Below are 19,165 nucleotides of genomic sequence, written 5' to 3'. Positions count from 1 at the left end.
TTTCACCTCACTGGCAAAGCAGTCCATGGAACAAAAAAGGTTAAGAATGCCCGCTCTAGAGAACCTCTTTATTACTCAAATGTGGTCTGACCTGCTAAGCGAAACTGTCAATAATTTCCCCTCTGTGTGGGACAGGATTCACTGGGATAAAGTTTTCCCTGGCAACATGGGACTTGACTTCCAGAGATTTTTCCTGGTAATGAAGGACTTGACAACTCCCAGGGATTAGCCTCTCTGAAAACATGGGATTAGACCAAAAGGGCAAAAAGAAATAGAACAGAATGAAGTTTTAATGACTAAGGGATTTCAAATAGAGTCAAGAGGTCATTCTGGAGGTTACTTTTATGCAGGTTTCAGCTAGCAGGCAAAGCCCAAAGAACATTCTGGGCTCTACCAAAGAATGGCTATAAAATTATTTCCCCAATGTAGCAGGGTTATTTAAACCTATACTTCTCAATTTACATATTAAGTTTATTTTTCAGAAAGTCTCTGAATTATTCCTATGTCAGAAAAGCCTTGGAACCCAGAGGTCTATGAGGACAACCAGCTGCAGTCCTTTACCCCATGATGTCGACACCCCTTTTTAGAATGAAGAAGCCAGAAAGGTCTGATGTCCATACTATCCCCTAGACTGGTAATTTTACAAAACAGAGAGGGAGGAGTTGTAACCCAAGGTTAAGAATTAACAAGTAATTGTGACTACTAAATCATTATATAGGTGACTTTACACTATAAAATAACAAAAGGTTAATACCTGAAATTACTGAAGCTAGCTAGAGTGGTCTCACTTCTGTTTATGGTTACTCTAGATTTAACCTTACCCTTGTGTATGCTTACCTTTGTGATAGTAATTCTAGACTGACTTTACCCTTGTGTATGCTTAGTATTGGGATGTTAACTACTCTACCCTCCTCTGTTGAATATCCATGTGGAAAATCTTGTGACTGACCTCTACTCTGTTCTTTCCTATGCCAGAATATTGATCTATGATAATGATAGTACCTTATGACACCCCCTGGTTTGGGGCCCACCCCCATCTTGTTCAGCCCCTTAATGTTTATTAATGAAGGAACCTGTGTCCAGCTCCACCCCAATTATTATCACCCCAATGTTATAAAATACTAGAATTCTGCAGATCTGGGAGGCAGTTTTCAGCTCTGAGGCCACTGTGCCCCTTTGCTTGTACAACACATAAACTCTTTCTCTTTGAAACCCTAGTAGTGTCTCAGGAATTGGCTTTAAAGATGCATCGGAAGAAAAGAACCCACTTTCGCTAGGTATTTCTTTCACTGAGTACCAACCATTTTTCCTGAGCCAAGGAATCAACATGAGCAAAGGTAGCAAAGCCAGAAAATCCTGGCTTGAAGTTCAGATGAGAAGGTATATGGGAGAAGATACAGGTGAAAAAAAAAAGTAATGTATCAACCACAGAAGATCTTACATGCCAAGCAAGTAAGAACCTCTTTTCCGACTGCAGAAAATTTCTACTGTGATAGCATATCTACAAATATATTCCCCTAAATAACACCTTGCATTAAGGTATTAAGTGAAGGATTAAAAACCCCAGGGATACAGGGGAAGCTGATGGAAGCATGCATGTTGTTTGAAATCTTTTATTCTCCTTGATACTACAGTCTTGCAGATCACTGCATCAGATGTTAAGATTTTAAGATTGATCATTTATTATACTATGGGGGATAACTAGAAGGAATAAGGCTGGACAAAGGGAGATTTCCTATACAGTTATTGAACTAGTTCAGGAAGTGGCTTCGAGTTAAAAAGGAGGGGGAAGATTTGAGAAATACTTAAGAAATAATATTGTTGGGTTTGATTGTGCAAGACAAGCAAGAAGAAAATATATTAGATGATACAGGCACAATACCTAGGGTAAAGGAAAATGCTGAAACATGACCAAAGAAAAGGTATGGCTCCATAATTATAAAAATATTATAAACAATTTTAATAGGGAAAAAACCTGTATTTAATGCGGGGCACAGTACTTGATATAAGGTGGGGTCTCTAAATGAAAGGTGCCTGGGTCTACAAAGGTCTTAATATAGCCCTAGGAGCAAAATGAAAAATGTTTTCTTGGTTTCTGTGTTATGGAATTGACTGGATAACAATTACCATCTAATAAAGGGAATATAGGTGTCATAGCAAATTCAGGAGAAGTGATGAGTTTAGTTTGGGACATACTGAGGCTGAGGTGCTTGTGGAGTCACCTGACTTCAAGGACTTATTCCTAATTTTGGAGTCCTTGATCAACACAGTGAACACTGACTGCCATAAACTAGACAAACTGGCTCTCTCCAAATGGTCATGCATTAAATTAAAAACAAAACAAACTGATGCAAATTGGGAAACCCATCAGTTGAAATGTGGAATATCAGGTAAGAACAGATACATATTAAGACTTCTACTTCATATTCTGCTTTACACTTTCCTGCCATAACCTAGCTTAAAACAAGTAAAATGTCCATCAAATTTCAGCATATAAATTACTCACAGTGCATATTCACAAATTCCTCTCTATACCCCACTGCAGTCCCTTTAACTCACTACTATTCCTTTTCCATCTAAAAATATTTTTTTGTTTTTTTAGGGTTTTTTTTTGTTTTGTTTTTTACTATTGATATTTTTATAAGATCAATGGAAATATTTGCTTCTGGGCACTATATTGCAAGCTAAGAACAGCTGAAGTGCTGAGTTCTACTGAGAGGGAAGAGCCAAAAGCTCCTAAGAAAAGCTGCTTCAACCAAAAGCCAACCTAAGAGAAATGACAGGCTTTAGTAACAATGACTTTTCTCTTAGTCCCTTTCCCTTGTTCAAGAAATAGATTTGAAGCTGAAGCAGCAGGAGAGATGGGAGAGAAGGGGTAAGAAGCAGTGGAAGGAAGAAACTACAACAAAAATGCCTTAAAAGATTTTCAATTATTAATTACTAAGTTGAGTGCTACTATTCATAAGGAATTTTTTAAGGGTCTCAGAGCCATTAAAATGGTAATTAGGCCCAAGAAAACAAGAACCAATTCAATTACATGCTGGGTGCTTTTAAAATGAAAAGCCCTCTATTAAGGGGATTTTAAATGAAGCAGTTATAATTACAGGTCCATGACAAACCTCAATGCCAAAGTGTAGGTTCCTGGCTGACGCTGGCTCTCCCGAATGAGGTAGCTCCCCTCAGCCACACTCAAGAGCTGGTCTGCTGCTTCTCTGGAGATCATGCCGTGGAACCTAAGAACCAAAGTCAATTCAGGAACAGTACTTTTTCCCACTTTTTAAATGAAAACAAGATCAAACACCCCACTATTCCCAACCCCCTTTCCCAGCTTCCGCTATTGTTTTCCAGACAAAGTACTGCCACACAGTCAAAGGAGGGCAGTTGTGCTTAATTATGCTTGTGTTTCTGTGGGCCTGGCCCCTGCCCAGCTTCTCTGCGCTTACCAGAACGTTAACAGAGTGGCTACCCAGTCAATCCATTTAACAACCATGGAATCAAAATGCACATACATCTAAGAGAAGGTCAGCCACTTCTCTCAAGGGAACAGTCCTCTTTTTATATAGATATCTGACTATATGGACATGCCAAAAAATATATATAGAAATGTGTCCCATTTTCTTTCTTCCCACTAATGGCATTGTTCCAAAGTTTTGGCTTGGAGTTTATGTTGACAATTTTCCAGAACCCTGTGTTGTTGCCTTTAATTGGCATGATTGCCCAATAATGTGTATAATCTGCATTACTGAATACTCAAGCCAAAGCTAACAACTGTAATATTTGCTTTCACTCGAAAACCCTATCTTTGATTAACAAAGAAAAAAGGAGGGAGAATAAACATAAATAACATACTCTTTACACAAAGACAGGAGATTCATTTATAACACTCCCACATAAAATAATGGAAAAGAAAACAAATGTCAGTTGTGGCTGATCATTAATATTAAAAATATAAAACCACCACATATTTATATGGTGATTTATAGTTTACAAAGAATTTACACATACATCATCTCCTTTTAGTAACCCAAAGATAACCAAATTGAGCAATTACTCAAAAGAAACTTTGGTTGCAGTTTTTAATGGTATGACAAAAAAAGTTATTTGAATTTAGAATGTTATATTTTAAAGGCCCTGAAATGGCCTTAATCATTTAGGAATTTTACTAGGACAAGTAGAAACTTTTTGGAGTTTTTCTCATAGGAATACTTCAGTCCTTTTCAATTTGTCTTTAAACAGCCATGGTAGGTATGTTCAAATCATGGCAGTCTGAAGAAATAGGTTTAAAAATGGGCTCCTGGTATATCTTATCTCCAAAAATTCCTCAATCTTACAGAATTAGGCCCAGGCTCAGGCCATATACTTTGAAACAGAACTTGACAATGATATTTAAAGAACCCTTCAAAACTCCTCATGCTAGTTGACCTAAAAATTCCACCACAGAAAAAGCTTTATGTACTAAGTTGTTTCTTGTTGTGTTACTTTTAATGATAAAGTTTAAAAGCAACTTAAACGCCTAAAGCAGAAAAGAAGACCAATGGTTCTTGTTTGGAATCACCCTCCCCCCAGATCACAGGTGCCTTGCCTACGTTGTATTACAAGAGTCTTGAAAACTTACTTATATTTACGTAGAATTTTAAATAGTTAAAAAACATTGATATATACATTGTTGTTGAACTGATATTATCTAGTCATGAAAAACAAATGATTTTATCTGGGAATGATGGGATTACAAGTGTTTTTTTATTCTTTTCCCCCAAAATGTTGTATTTCTATGTTTTCAATAATCATAAAAACTAAGGACTTTAAAAATTATTACACCTTCCACAAAACAGAAAAATGCTCATTATCAATGTCAAATGGAAAAATTATATATATATAATACATTGATTTTGTAAAAACCCATTAGGAAAATAGATCAGAAGGTAATATTTCAACTTATTTCTGGGTAGCATGAATTACTTTTTTTTCTGGTAATAAAGAAAATACTCATTATAAAGAATTTGGAAAATAAAAATATAAATACAGAATAAATCACCCCTATCATTCTATGTGTATATATGTGAGTATGTGTATCTGTATGCTCAACACATATATACACACATACACACAAATAATTTTTCTCATACACTTCTATGATTATTTACTTACATGGCTTTCTTCATTTTTTTTAACATCACGTATTCATTTTCCCATGTGACTTTCTTCCTTATATTTGTCTTTTTCCCTTTATTTCTCATCTATTAGAATAATTACATTTGTAACCAGAAAAAAATAACTTAACACCTGCATATTCAAAGACTCTTTTCTCTTGACTTTATTTGTACTAAAAGCATCCATTTACCTGTCTCTCTTACATGGTCCAATCTATAAAATGTTTTCTTATAATCCATACTTACTCTCTTCCATAATACTTTGGTCTGTTTTCTACCTATGGGGAAAGAAACAAAAAAAGTGTATTTGTGAATATACAAATGTGTGGAACATAACACAATATATTGTAAATGTAAGAAACTAAAAGCATGTATTTAGAAAAATAAACAGAGTAAGATTAAAGAGATCAGAACCTTGAGTCCCAGTTCTACCAGTAGATAATTGTGCCATCTTGCACTGGTCACCTCGTGTCTCTAGACCCCAGTCAAGGGAATGCACATAAAGAATTGGACTAAGCCATCTTTCATTTCTAGAATTTTATAAATCTGAATAAACACTTATATCATTTTATCCAAAGAGAAAAACAAAACCTTTGAAGCTAAGCTGTTTCCTGGGTCACCTACACACTAGTCATCAAGTTCTGCCATTGTTTTCTGCAAATTTGAGATATTTATTTATACTGTAGAAAAATGTTGCATTTTAATAGAAAATGATATATCATGTACAGCATATTCTACTGGGTTATCAGAGTTATTTCGGAACTCTTTTGTAAGTTGTAGGCAACTGATAGATTTAAAATTCTGTCCTGTCTTGTAGTGATTTAATTGACTTCATCCCTCCCTTCTCCTTGTGGAAGCACTAGTTTTGTCTCTATTTTCAATAGATCTCAACATTCCTTTACTCCACACAATTTTTTGCAGCTTTGACTTTTCCTTGTAATTGGTTACAACATATGCTCAGGTTCCCTCATATCTTATAAGTAAAATAACTTATGTAACGTGTTTAGTTTTATATCTGTATCAGAGTCATGATTTTACCTATTCCTGAAAACTACATTTTAACAATAATTTACCCTTTAGGAATCTTCTCTTGTCTACTGAGGCTACAGTCAAGTTATTTATCATCTTCCCAAGGTAAATTCCACCTAATTGGGTCTCATTCTATAATTCCTCTGCTCATAAAAGGTACTGGTGGCATCAAGTGGTGGTAATTGGTGACAGTCTACCACATTTTACAGTCCAAGGCAAAGACTTATCATTTCTTTGACAGTCCTATATTAAGTGCATAGTATACTTCCATTAAATGTCTAATTAATCATCTTCATAACACAAATGCTTTTGGCCCTATGTTGTATATTAGTTTGCCACAGGGCTGTCAATGCAAAGTACCAGAAATGGATTTGCTTTTATAATGGGAAATTTATAAGGGTAAAAGCTTACAGTTCTAAGGTTGTGAAACTGTCCGAATCAAGGCATCAGCAGAGATACTTTCTCAACAAATTCAGCTACTGGTGATCCTGAATGTCCTGCCACATGGTGAGGCAAGATGGCGGGTCTGCCAGTCTTTCTCTACTTTCTCCTGGAGCTCAGCTGTGGGCAATCAGGCATATGGCTTATCTCTTCAGCCTTGAGCAATTCCAAGGCCTAGGTCCAGCCTCTTGGGTGCTTTGTGCCTCAGCTTCAGTAGCTTGGGATCCTTGCGTATTCTCCCTTATTTGGCAGTATCAAAATGGCAGCTTCCTTTCTCTGTGTCTCTTTCTCTCTGTGTGTTCTCAGTTTATATAAGACCCAGCAAGAGGGCAGAGGACCTAACTTGGGTCATGCCTCACTGACACAGTCCAATCAAAAGCCCTAAAGCCATTTAATCAAACAATCTAATCAAAGGTCTCTTAATTTAATGCAATCAAAGGACCCCACACCCACAGGAATGGATTAGTTCAGGAACAATTTCTTCTGGGATTCACAAAATTCAAACTGTCACATACTGCTAAGTAAGTTTTTACCCACAGGAATTCTTTTGATCAAAAGAAATTCAGGGGAAACGGACTTTGGCCCAGTGGTTAGGGCGTCCGTCTACCATATGGGAGGTCCGCGTTTCAAACCCCGGGCCTCCTTGACTCGTGTGGAGCTGGCCATGCGCAGTGCTGATGCGCGCAAGGAGTGCCGTGCCACGCAAGGGTGTCCCCCGCGTGGGGGAGCCCCACGTGCAAGGAGTGTGCCCGTGAGGAAAGCCGCCCAGCGTGAAAAAAAGAAAGAGCAGCCTGCCCAGGAATGGCGCCGCCCACACTTCCCATGCCGCTGACAACAACAGAAGCGAACAAAGAAACAAGACACAGCAAATAGACACCAAGAACAGACAACCAAGGAAGGGGGGGAAATTAAATAAATAAATAAATCTTTAAAAAAAAAAAAAAGAAAGAAAAAGAAATTCAGTAAATACTGGAAAGTAATATAACACTAGTAAAATAAACAGTATGCCCAAAATAAAATTCACACACCTATTTCATCTTTTCCACATTGTTAAAATGAAAATGACAAAGAGAAGTTAAATTTAAATTAATTTTTTCCTCTTTTCTAGCTAGCATTTAAATGTTTTGCTGATGTGTTTCCTGATATCTAAGATATCATCAATGAAGTTGTGATTATGCAGTAGTCTTTTCAAACTCACAGACAGTATAGCATTACTCTGATAAATGATCAAGTTAAAGGGATAGTCAGTAATATAAAAATGAACATTAATGATTCCAAATTAGTTTACCTGCAAATGTATCAAACTAGAAATTTAATGTTACATACCATAAAAAATATATTTATGCTTACATAAATATTTAGATACTTTTCAAGTTCATAATAATAATAAAGGGGCTTTTTACAGAAGAAAACTGGTTTAAGTAAGATGTTTTTGAACGAGTACTTGTGTGGAACTATATGCTTTGCTTTCTCAAATTCTCTATATTTAGTAGTTAATATTTTTTGAGGACACCGTATCATGGATAGGAAAAATAGGGATTGAGGAAAACAAAAAATATTCTAACTGAAAATAAAATGTGCCCATAAAATGATTTATAGTTTGGTTTGCGTAAATGTTGTGTGTGATGCCACCAGAGGAGGAAAATTTTAAGTGAATCTACCATTATTTAATATAACATAGAGTAAATAGTACAATATGGGAATTCAATAACTCAATCAGCTATTAAATTAAATGTTAAATATCAATGGAATCAATTAGATTAGCATTTACTGTCAGTCTCATAAACAATGAACTATCTTCTTCGTATACAAATATTTTAATCAAATTTACCAACCCATACCTTTTCAAATTAAAGTCTTATTTCTCCTATCTTATTTTCCACAAAAATAAAATGAGCTTATTTAATACTGAAGTGTCTGGGAGATCTGAAACATAAGTAAAAAATAAAAGTATTATAAATATTAATTCCCTTTCCTCCCCATTCCTCTTCAATGATGTTATAGGTTTTGCTTTCTAGCGGATGTGGCTCAAGTAGTTAAGCACCTGCTTCCCACATGGGAGGCCCGGGTTTAGTCTCTGGTGCCTCCTAAGAACAAAAAAACAAACAACAAATGAAAAAACCAACTCAGGAGCCGATGTGCCTCCATGGGGAGCACAAGCTTCCCACGTATGAGGTCCCAGGTTCAATATATCAAAAAAAAAAAAAAAAAAAAAAAATCACTTTGTGTTGAAAAGATACTATGGTCAAAAAGATCAGTTAAGAGGTCATTTCAGTTATACAATCAAGAGATTATTGTATTATAGAGTATTTTAGAGTTACTATAGCACACCCTAATATATAACTCAAAACAATGAAAGTTTATTTCTTCCTTATATAACATTCCTGGGTAGATAGTCAGGTTGGCAAGATAACTGTCCTCCACGTGGTCATTTAGGAACCCAGATACTCTCTCCATCTTATAGCTCTACTATCTCCTTGTGGAAATCTCCTTGTTTTCATCTGAATCCAGGCAGAAGGGGAAATAACATGGAAGATCTTACATGAAAAGTTTTAATGAGTCTGGCATGAAAGTTCCCTTCTGTTTCACTAGAGGAAATTTTGTCACATGGACATAACTATCCATAAGAGGTTGGGAAATTTACTCTAGTCATGTTTCCAAAGCAAGGAAGAACAGATTTTAGTGGATATCAGCCATTTCCACCACAATTCAGCCCTGAGCTGCAGATTTGGAGATAGTAAGAAGGGCTAGGATTCCGGACTATAGTCTGAAGACAGATTCAATGAGATTTCCTGATTGACTAGTTTTAGGGTGTGAGAGAAAGAAAAATGTCAAGGATGACCACCCATGGTTTATCTGGACAACTGGAAGGAGCTGCCAATAACTGAGATGTAGAAGACCATAGTAAAGGCAGATTAGGGGAGAAGGGTGGATGTCAGTCCTGTTTTAGATGTGTTATATTTGAGATGCCTAGCAGACATCTGAGTGGGGATATAGAACAGACAATTGGATATATAATCTGTAGTTGTGGTCAGATACATGATATTAAAAGCTAAACCTGATAAGATCACCAGGGAGGGAGTAGAGCAGAAATGAGGACTAAGGACTGGAGCCCTAAGCACTCCAACATCAAGAGGTCAGGGAGAAAAGGAACTACCAAAGGAGAAAGCAGAAGAAAAATCAGAAGAATATGATGTCCTAGAAAAGAAGTGAGGAAAGTGTATCAATGGGGAGAGTATTCATCTGTGTCAAAAGCTGCTGTAAAGATATGCAAGATAAGAATAGACTAATAGATTTAGCAAGGTGGAAGTCATTGGTGACTGTGCCAAAGCAGTTCTGATGAAGGCTGTGTAAATGACTGATTGGAGTGGGTTTAAGAGAAAATAGGAGGAGTGGGATTGAAGACAGCAACTTCAGACAATACTTACAAGGAGTTTTCTACAAAAGACAGCAAAGAAATTGGGCAGGGTAGATGGAGAAAGTGGGGTCAAGTGAATTTTTTAAGAAAGGAGAAAAACAGGATGTTTGTGGGCTAATGAAAATGATCCTGTAGAAAGATAAAAACTGTTGATGTGGGAAAGGAGAGAATTGTTAGGATTATGTCCTTGAGTAGATAAGAGGAAATGAGGTCTAATGTAGAGAGCTGGCCATCTCCATATCTCCATTACCTATGATAAGAAGCAATAATAGAGTATATGGATCCAAATGCCAAAGGATGGGTAGATGTACTTCCATCAGGAGTACAGCAGGATACAAGATTATCAGCTGAGAATTAGGAGAATCAGGTATTGGAGGTTTGAGGGGAGGAAAAAAGGGTGAAATATATTAGGGAAGAACATTCTGAATGAATACCAGACAGCACTGAGAATTGACTTAATACCCTTTATGTAAAACCTGGTTACCATTTTATTTTTCTCCAGCCATCCTCAATTTCTTGGGAGTATGCAGAAATAGATTCAAACAAGATTGTGGTTTTGCCAAAAAAGTAAGATGTAAGAGAAGACCAAGGGAATCGGCTGGTTTCCTAAAATCTACCAGATTTCTCTTTCTCCTTCAAACCTATTCACTAGGATTATAGCAATAGCCTCCTAAATCAGTCTTTTTCTTCGTCCTCTTCCCTAACTAATCTTCTACAATGCTGCTCTCTAAATCTAATCTGATTATATTTTTCTCCTGCTTAAAGCTCTCTAACTTCAGGATGGAGTCCAAACCTCTAGGCTTAGAATACAGGTCTTCATTATTGTTATGTACTTATACCCCCTGGTCTCATCACCTGCCACTCCCCCACAAGTACTCCACACTTGAACACAAGGAACTGCCAACTCTGTTCTACTGGTTGATTTACTGCTCCATTCCCCAGACAGACAGTAAGCCCTTTAAAAGGAATCATACTTTATTTGACTCAAATTCCAGGACCTAGTAGATAGCAAACTCTCAAAGAACATTGGCTGAATAAATAAATAAATGTCACAGAAAAAAGTGTAGCATCTCTAAGAGTTATAAATATTAATACATACTTATTTTAAATTATAAGAGCATTGTGTTCAAACACAAATTATTCAAAAATATCTCATTCACTCATTCATTCTTTCTTTTACTCTAAAAACATTTAACAGGCTATAATACACACTGGTCAGCACGACTAGGTGCTGGATATAATCTACTGAGGGGAGAGAGTTAAGTAAAGAAATGATTACAGTCAATTTCCTATTTCAATAGCCAGGTTTGAAGAGAAACTTTTAAAAACATGTACTACTAAATTACATATCAAAGTACATCTAGTTAGTATTGTGATTGGAATTAGAATGCAATGTAAAATGTATAATTTTCTCTCCATTTCTCAACATACTAACAGCCCTGACTTGGGTTTTGGGGGTATTTTGTTCAACCTTAGTCTACTTTTCCATCCTCGTAGAAAAACACAACTACAATTGTCACAATAACAAGGTGCTGTACAAAAAAAAATGCAATCCAGCTTCCCACAACGCCATCTCCAAATATGAGTCACAGAGAATAGAGATTTGGTTTTATATATTGAAAACATAACTACATTCCCAGTTTGGCTACTAGAAAAAAATAATGTGTCTATTTTAAGGCTCCAACTTTAAGGATGGTGATTTAGTTTGCTAAAGATTATCATGCAATGTTCCAGAAATGGGTTAGCTTTTATAATGGGAATTTATTAGGGTAAAATATTACAGTTCTGAGGCTGTAAAAATGTCCAAAGTAAGGCACATCAGATACTGTCTCACCAAAGGTGGGCTGCTGGCGATCCTGCACTCAAGCCATGTGCAAGGCATGGTGGCTGGTCCCTGCTTTCTCCTCCAGACTTACTTTCTCTCTCTCTCTTTTTTAAAAAGATTTATTTATTTATTTATTTATTTTTAAATTTATTTCTCTCCCCTTCCCCCGTGGTCTTCTTTCTGTGTCCATTCGTTGTGTGTTCTTCTGTGACTGCTTCTATCCTTGTCAGCGGCACCTGGAATCTGTATTTCTTTTTGTTGCATCATCTTGTTGTGTCAGCTCTCCTTGTGTGCGGCGCCATTCTTGGGCAGGCTGCACTTCCTTTCATGCTGGGCGGCTCTCCCTATGGGGCGCACTTCTTGCGCATGGGGCTTCCCTATGTGGGGGACACCCCTGCATGGCAAGGCACTACTTGAGCGCATCAGCACTGCACATGGGCCAGTTCCACACTGGTCAAGGAGGCCCTGGGTTTGAACCGCGGACCTCCCATGTGGTAGGCAGACTCCCAATCCATTGGGCCAAGTCTGCTTCCCCTACTTTCTCTTTGAGCTCAGCTGTGGGTGATTAGGCCAATGGTTCATCTCTCTGTTCTCCAGGCCTCATCTCTTTCAGCTTCAGGCTAAAGTGGTTTCCTTTCAGCCTCTGTGTTCCACTGATTGCAGTTTTTGGGTTTTTCTCTGTCTCTGCTGTTTCTTTCTGTGTGTCACTGCTTCTTTTAGTCCTCCATTTATAAAGGACTCCAGTTAAAGGATTAGGACCCACCCTGGTTCCCACAATCTAATCAAAGGCTCTTAACTGAATCTAACCTAAAGGGCTCCACTGGCTCTACATATCAAACTGGTTCTATTTACATCATATTAATATGCATCAATGGAAAATATGGCACTTTTTTGATATCTCTAAATAAATATATATATTGTATATCTATTTAATTTATACCTGGGTCTAGTCTTTCTCTATACCTACACACATGCACACACATATGTATATACATTTACTTGAATTCAACCAGACGCTTGATATAAAATAAGACACTTATATGCATAACTGAAAATGACATAAATGTGTACTTTACATCTTTATTTATCATACCATTTATCACTAAATAAAATATATATTTATAATTTATAATTTACATATAATTTATAAATATATAAATAAAATATATTATTCAGTGATAAATGGTATGATAAATTATATATTTATGCATAAGTTTATGCACTGTAGATATGCATAAATTATATATTTATGCATATCAACAATGGCACAGAATCATATATGCAAAAATATGGACCATTACCTTATAAATGATAAGGGAACTCCCAAGATAATTTTGACTATGTAAGACTTTTACTTTATGGCTATACATTCATTTCTTGGCTGCTAAACCAAATAACATACAATGGGTTGGCTTAACAGCAGAAATTTATCGGCTCATGGTTTCAGAAGCTAGATGGTTTGCATATCCCTGGGTCAGTATTTCTGGCTGGTTGCTAATCTCTGGGGTTCCTTGGCTTTTTCCCCATGACATGGCAATGCACATGACAGAGTCATCGCCTTTCTCTTCTAGGTTCCACTGACTTCTAGCTTCTGGCTGCTCCCGTGGCTTTTGCTATAAGGCCTCCGTAATAGGATTAAGGCCTATCCTCATTCACTTGAGCCATACCTGATCTGAAGAAACCTCATCAAAAGGTCCTATTTCAATGGGTATTCATACCCAAAGGAATGGATTCAGATTATGTTTTTCTGGAGTACACAGTAACTGCAAGCCACCACAGGCTAACTTCAGTACTGACTCTATCATAAGATACAAATCTACCATGTAACAGCATTTACTAAGAATAATTTCCAAAGTCTTAAGTATTTGCTTTGTTTCTAAAGCATATCTAAAATACTTGTAGACCTGGTCATCTTAATCCTTTAAAGTGGATTATTTATATTCAAATACCAAAATTTCTCTTATTAATAACCTTTAATCAAAAGTTTATATTTTAGCATTCAAAATGGCAAGTGGCAAGATTTTCTGAAATGAGAAAAAATTCAGTAAAGTTTGATTTTCTGCCAAATTATGTTCTTATTGTGAGACTTTAATAGATCAGAATTCTGTTCCTAATAATTTATAATTTGCTTTAATATTTGAATAATTCAGGTTTAAAATAAGGTATTGAAATAAAATCATGGTCTCAAAACTGCTAACAAATTCAGCTAAGGGAGATCAGAACATGGAATTCATCACAAAAGCTAAGCTTAGACCAAAAGAGAAAGGTCACATACATAGCTAGCCACTAAATATATGTCCTCTTTTAGCTTGGCATAATTCCTCAGCCCCCAAATTTACAATCTGGAATCCACTGCTAGCTATGATAAGAAAAAAAGTGGATAAGAATGGCACATACAAATGAAGGGGTCAGTTCTCCCTTTCCTGTGACTAACTTAGGGAACTGTTCTTAAAGACCCATCAAAAATAATAGCACCCATCAAAAATAACAGCTATTATTTTTAAAACTATCAACTCATCTATTGTATTAACTTCTGGCTTTTCCTCAGCACATTTCAGTGGTAATTAAATTCTGTTGTGTTTTTCTCCTCAAAACATATACATGGGAGCAGGTATAGCTCAATGGTTGAGCACCTGCTTCACATATACAAGGTCCAGGGTTCAATCCCCAGTAACTCCAAAAAATATATATCTATTTATTATTTATATACTTAATGTCCCAAAGCCAATTTCTCACTTAAACATTTGAGGTTGAACTAGTTCTTCAATGCATCTTTAATCTTACTTTCACTCCCCAAAGACTTCAGTTCTTCTAAACCAAAAACATACTAAAATTTTCTTTCTCCAAGAAGTTTTTTAGGTTTGCTCTACCTGACTATAATGAATACTTTAATTAATACCTTACTTCCATTTGAAATGTATATCCAAATTACTTGATTGTTAACTGAACTGGACTGATATTGCTCAAACTAATTACATTAGTATTAGTGACTCATAATATAATCATTATAACAAAATTGAACGTAAATGTCACCTCTTCAAAAGAAGACCATTTACCCCTATTTAGTAAAGGCCCTTTAACTATCACCTGGTAACAAAAGAACGGCATTAAGTACTGTAGAGACTGTGCAAATACAGAAACAAGAAGTTATCACTGCTAATTTCCAAAATAAACACACAAATCTATTTTATGTATGCATATTTAAACTTTATTAAACAGTAAAACTATGTAACTAATAGACTATTGGTTTTGAATAATGTCATCGCCTTATGAAGCGGGTTGACAAGGCGCAAGGAGAATAAGTCCACAGAATTCTTTCACACACCGAGCAGCATTCCTTGTCCACCAATTTACCATTACCATGGTTGCTAATTTCCTGTGAAAGTAAATTCAACCAAAGTGAAAACAATGAAAAGGTTCCTCGATGTAAGTATGGAAATAGGAATTGTATCATTTGCTCTTCTGGTTTGACAATGAGTATCTGCCTGCCTTCATCCAACAGTACAGAACATAAACAGTTCAGTCCTGCAGAGGACAGCAGTATCCAGTCAATCACATCACAAAACAAAATCAAGAGAAATTACTTCAAGAGACTCTGAGAGATTCCTCAAGTATTCTACAGTGTATGTTTGCATCAAGGTGGATCATGAGAAGGCCAAAACCTTGGATCACATCTTTAAAAATTAATTTTGTTGATTTCTTGCCTCATTGTTATGTAAACTGCTATAAGAAACAATTATAAATCCACTGTTGAATGGGCTGTAAAACTCTTGTTGGTTACTGTTTATAAAAATAAATGTGCTCCATATAATAGCCTATATGAATTATATTTTTAAAGAATTTAGTTTAGGGAAAAACTGGATCTTATTAGCCTTTCTGTTCCTTAAGGTTTCTATACTTTATTGTGATCCTCTTTTCACACAATTATATTGAGCTTCAATTAGCATCACAATCAGCTGGCGTATGTGTTGCTTCTTTTTCTTTCCCCTCAGCTTTTCTTTTTGATGTCCTTTATTATGTCTGTCTTTGTGTGGTCTCAAAAATTCTTTTGGAGAATGGCAGTTTAGATATTTCTCAATAAAGATAATTGTACTACAGTTTCTTGAGGTCTTTACAAGAACTACTGCCAATACTTCATTTTCAGTAAAGTTAAAAAAGTTGTATCTGGTCACCATATATACCAAATGGAAAATTTCAGTAAACAGCATTTTTATCCCCACTACATGTAAAATTACTGTATACCTTGATGATGGCACAATAGCAAGGAAATACAATCATCAGGCACAACATACTCATACATACATATATGCAAAGTGGACATTTAAAAGACAATTGAGGAATCATGGGAAGATGGTGTCACACTAACAGGCAGAGTTCAAAGCTCTCACAAAAACAATGGAGAAAGAGCCAAAAGCTGTCCAAAGAACATATTTTGGGGGTCAGCAGACCAGGACTGGTAAGGGACAAAGAGACCAAAAAGCCGGAACAACAAACGTGAGTTTTCTTTTTTTTTTTTTCTTTTTTTTTTTTTAATATTTATTTATTATTATTATTTTTTAATTACATTAAAAAATATATATGAGGTCCCATTCAACCCCACCGCCCCCCGCCCCCCACTCCCCCCACAGCAACACTCTCTCCCATCATCGTGATACATCCATTGCACCTGGTAAGTTCATCTCTGAGCATCACTGCACCCCATAGTCATTGGTCCACATCATAGCCCAGACTCTCTCACGTTCCATCCAGTGGGCCCTGGGGGGATCTACAGTGTCCTGTAATTGTCCGTGAAGCACTATCCAGGACAACTCCACGTCCCGAAAACGCCTCCACATCTCATCTCTTCCTCCCGTTCCCCACACCCAGCAGCCCCCATGGCTACCGTTCCCACACCCATTTCACATTTCCTCTGTGGACATTGGATTGGTTGTGTCCATTGCACACCTATGTCAAGTGAGGGCTTAGATTCCACATGGGTACTGGATGCACTCTTCCCGCTTCTAGTTGTAGACACTCTAGGCTCCATGTTGTGGTGGTTGACCTTCTTCAACTCCATGTTAGCTGAGTGGAGTAAGTCCAATAAGTCAAAGTGTAGGAGCTGAAGTCTGTTGAGGCTCTGGGCCTGGGTGTCATATTATCAGTCCAGAGATTCAAATCCCCTACATATATCTTAAACTCAGCACCAACTACAATTCCAATAAAGTAGCATGCAAGTCTTGTGAAAAGAGATCCCCTCTGAGTCCATTTCCATCACGCAGAAACACCAGCTCCAAAGAAGGGCCATCTGTCATGGCAGTGAACCCCTTCTGCCATGACCATAGAACCCGTGGGTCTCTTTATCCCTCAAAAGAACCAATACCTGGGGTTGTATCTACCTTATCTGTCTCTTAGACTCTGTTCAGTTGTACATAGGGGTATTCCTTCTGACAACCTCCAGACTCTTTTTTAGAGACTCACAGCCTTATAATCTCATTTCTCCTTTCCATTTCCCCCTTACATTAGGTCAAACCGCTTCCCGAAGTCATGTTATTATATGTAGACAGGTATATTCTGCTGTTCCGCATTGAATCTTTAATTCAAGGTCATTTTCTAGTTGCTTCTTCAGCTGGTATGTGGTAGTGATCCCTCGGTGCCAGGGAGGCTCATCCCCAGGTGTCGTGTCCCACGCTGGGGGGAACAAACGTGAGTTTTCAAGCCCCAGCGGCAGCCCAGAAGGGTCCCCTCCCCCACCCCCCAAGATATTAAGCTGGGGTAAAACCCCTGGCTCACTGCAGCCAACTGACAGGGAACAGACACCTTCCTTCCTGTCAGCTGTTTCAAGGGGAAAAGGAAGGGGAGTCGGCGGGGGGAGGGGGGGGGCAGTTTTCTTCAGGGATTTTGGTTTGGAAACTGCTTTGAATCTCTACTCTGGAGATTCAGCACAGGAAGCAAGGAAAGCGAGGACTGAAACACTTCTGTGGAAAGGTGTGCTGACAAGTACCATCTGTTAGCCGGTCTGGAAAGTGCATGAACAAAACCTGTTCTCTGTTCTATCTGTATCTTAATCCTTTGGAGAAAATCTGCACCCCACTAGCAAGTCCCTAGCCCAATTTTGATAACTTAAGCTGGGCAATTTTAAAGACTTAGAATAAGGCGAACAAAATATCAAAGAAGAGCTGTGGGGGGGAAATGGCAAAAGAGAGAAACTGGCCATCAGAGTAAATTCACCAACATATTCGAATGCCTAGACATCAACAAAAAACTACAAGCCATACTAGGAAACAGTAAGAAATGGCCCAGCAAAAAGAACTAACCAATATCCTGAAGAGATGCAGGATTTATAACAATCAGTAATAATAATACAACTCTCCTAAATCACTTCAAAGAATTTAAAGAAATAAAGGATATTAAGAAGATACTGGGTAAGTATAAAAAACAAATTAAGGGAAGCAGATGTGGCTCAACTGACAGAGCACCCACCTTCTATATGGAGGGTCCAGGGTTCTATACCCAGGGCCTCCTGACATGTGTGGTAAGCTGGTCCACACGCAGTGCTGCCATGCGTACCGAGTGCTGTACCATGCAGGGGCACCCCCGCATAGGGGTTCCCCACGTGCAAGAAGTACACCCCACAAGGAGAGCCGCCCCAAATGAAAAAAGCACAGCCCGCCCAGGAATAGTACCACACACATGGAGCGTTGACACAGTAAGATGATGTAACAACAACAAAAAAAGAGATGCAGTTTCCCAATGCTGCCTGACAATGCAAGTGGATACAGAAGAACACATAGCAAATGGACACAGAGAGCAGACAATGGGAGGGGGAAGGGGAAAGAAAAAAAAAAGAACAATTTGAAAGCCTGCAAAGAAAAGTAACCGACCTTGTGAGAATGAAAGACATGATAGTTGAGATTAAAAATACATTAGAGGGGGATGTTGATGTGGCCCAAGCAGTTGGGCACCTGCCTACCATATGGGAGGTCCCGTGTTTGGTTTCCTATGCTCCTTAAAAAAGATAAGCAAGATGGCGAGCTGATGCAACAAGGTGATGCAATGAAGAGACACAATGAGGAAACACAATGAGAGATACAACAAGCAGGGGCGGAAATGGTTCAAGTCATTGGGCGCCTCCCTTTCACATGAAGAGGTCCTGGGTTCAGTTTCCAGTGCCTCCTAAAAAGAAGACAAATACACAAAGAATGGACACAGAGAACAGAGAGTGAGCACAAACAACAAGGGGGGACAGAGAAATAAATAAAATAAATCTTTTTAAAAAAATACATCAGAAGCACATCAGAGATTTTAAATGCTGCAAGACAAAAA

General features: G+C 37.5%; 1 protein-coding gene across 3 annotated transcripts in view; it reads right to left on the bottom strand.

Annotated features, from left to right (window-relative positions):
• The window catches only part of CHN1 (chimerin 1), a 191,497-nt gene that overhangs the window by 112,494 nt on the left and 59,838 nt on the right, over positions 1 to 19,165 (bottom strand). Inside the window, exons 5-6 of one of the 3 annotated variants that reach the window (XM_004476808.5) lie at positions 5,397 to 5,428; positions 3,120 to 3,233 (exon numbers count right to left, since the gene is read on the bottom strand). In XM_004476808.5, coding sequence (XP_004476865.2) covers positions 3,120 to 3,233; positions 5,397 to 5,428 — 146 coding nt within the window. Of the gene's footprint in view, positions 1 to 3,119; positions 3,234 to 5,148; positions 5,294 to 5,341; positions 5,429 to 19,165 lie in introns of those variants that run through there. The other 2 variants (XM_071216288.1, XM_058300622.2) reach the window with 2 other exon arrangements.

This window comes from Dasypus novemcinctus, chromosome 7 (genome assembly GCF_030445035.2).
Source record: "Dasypus novemcinctus isolate mDasNov1 chromosome 7, mDasNov1.1.hap2, whole genome shotgun sequence".
NCBI classification, from domain to species: domain Eukaryota; kingdom Metazoa; phylum Chordata; class Mammalia; order Cingulata; family Dasypodidae; genus Dasypus; species Dasypus novemcinctus.
Note: the sequence above shows the minus strand (reverse complement) of the source record. Positions and strands in the feature narration are given on the sequence as shown.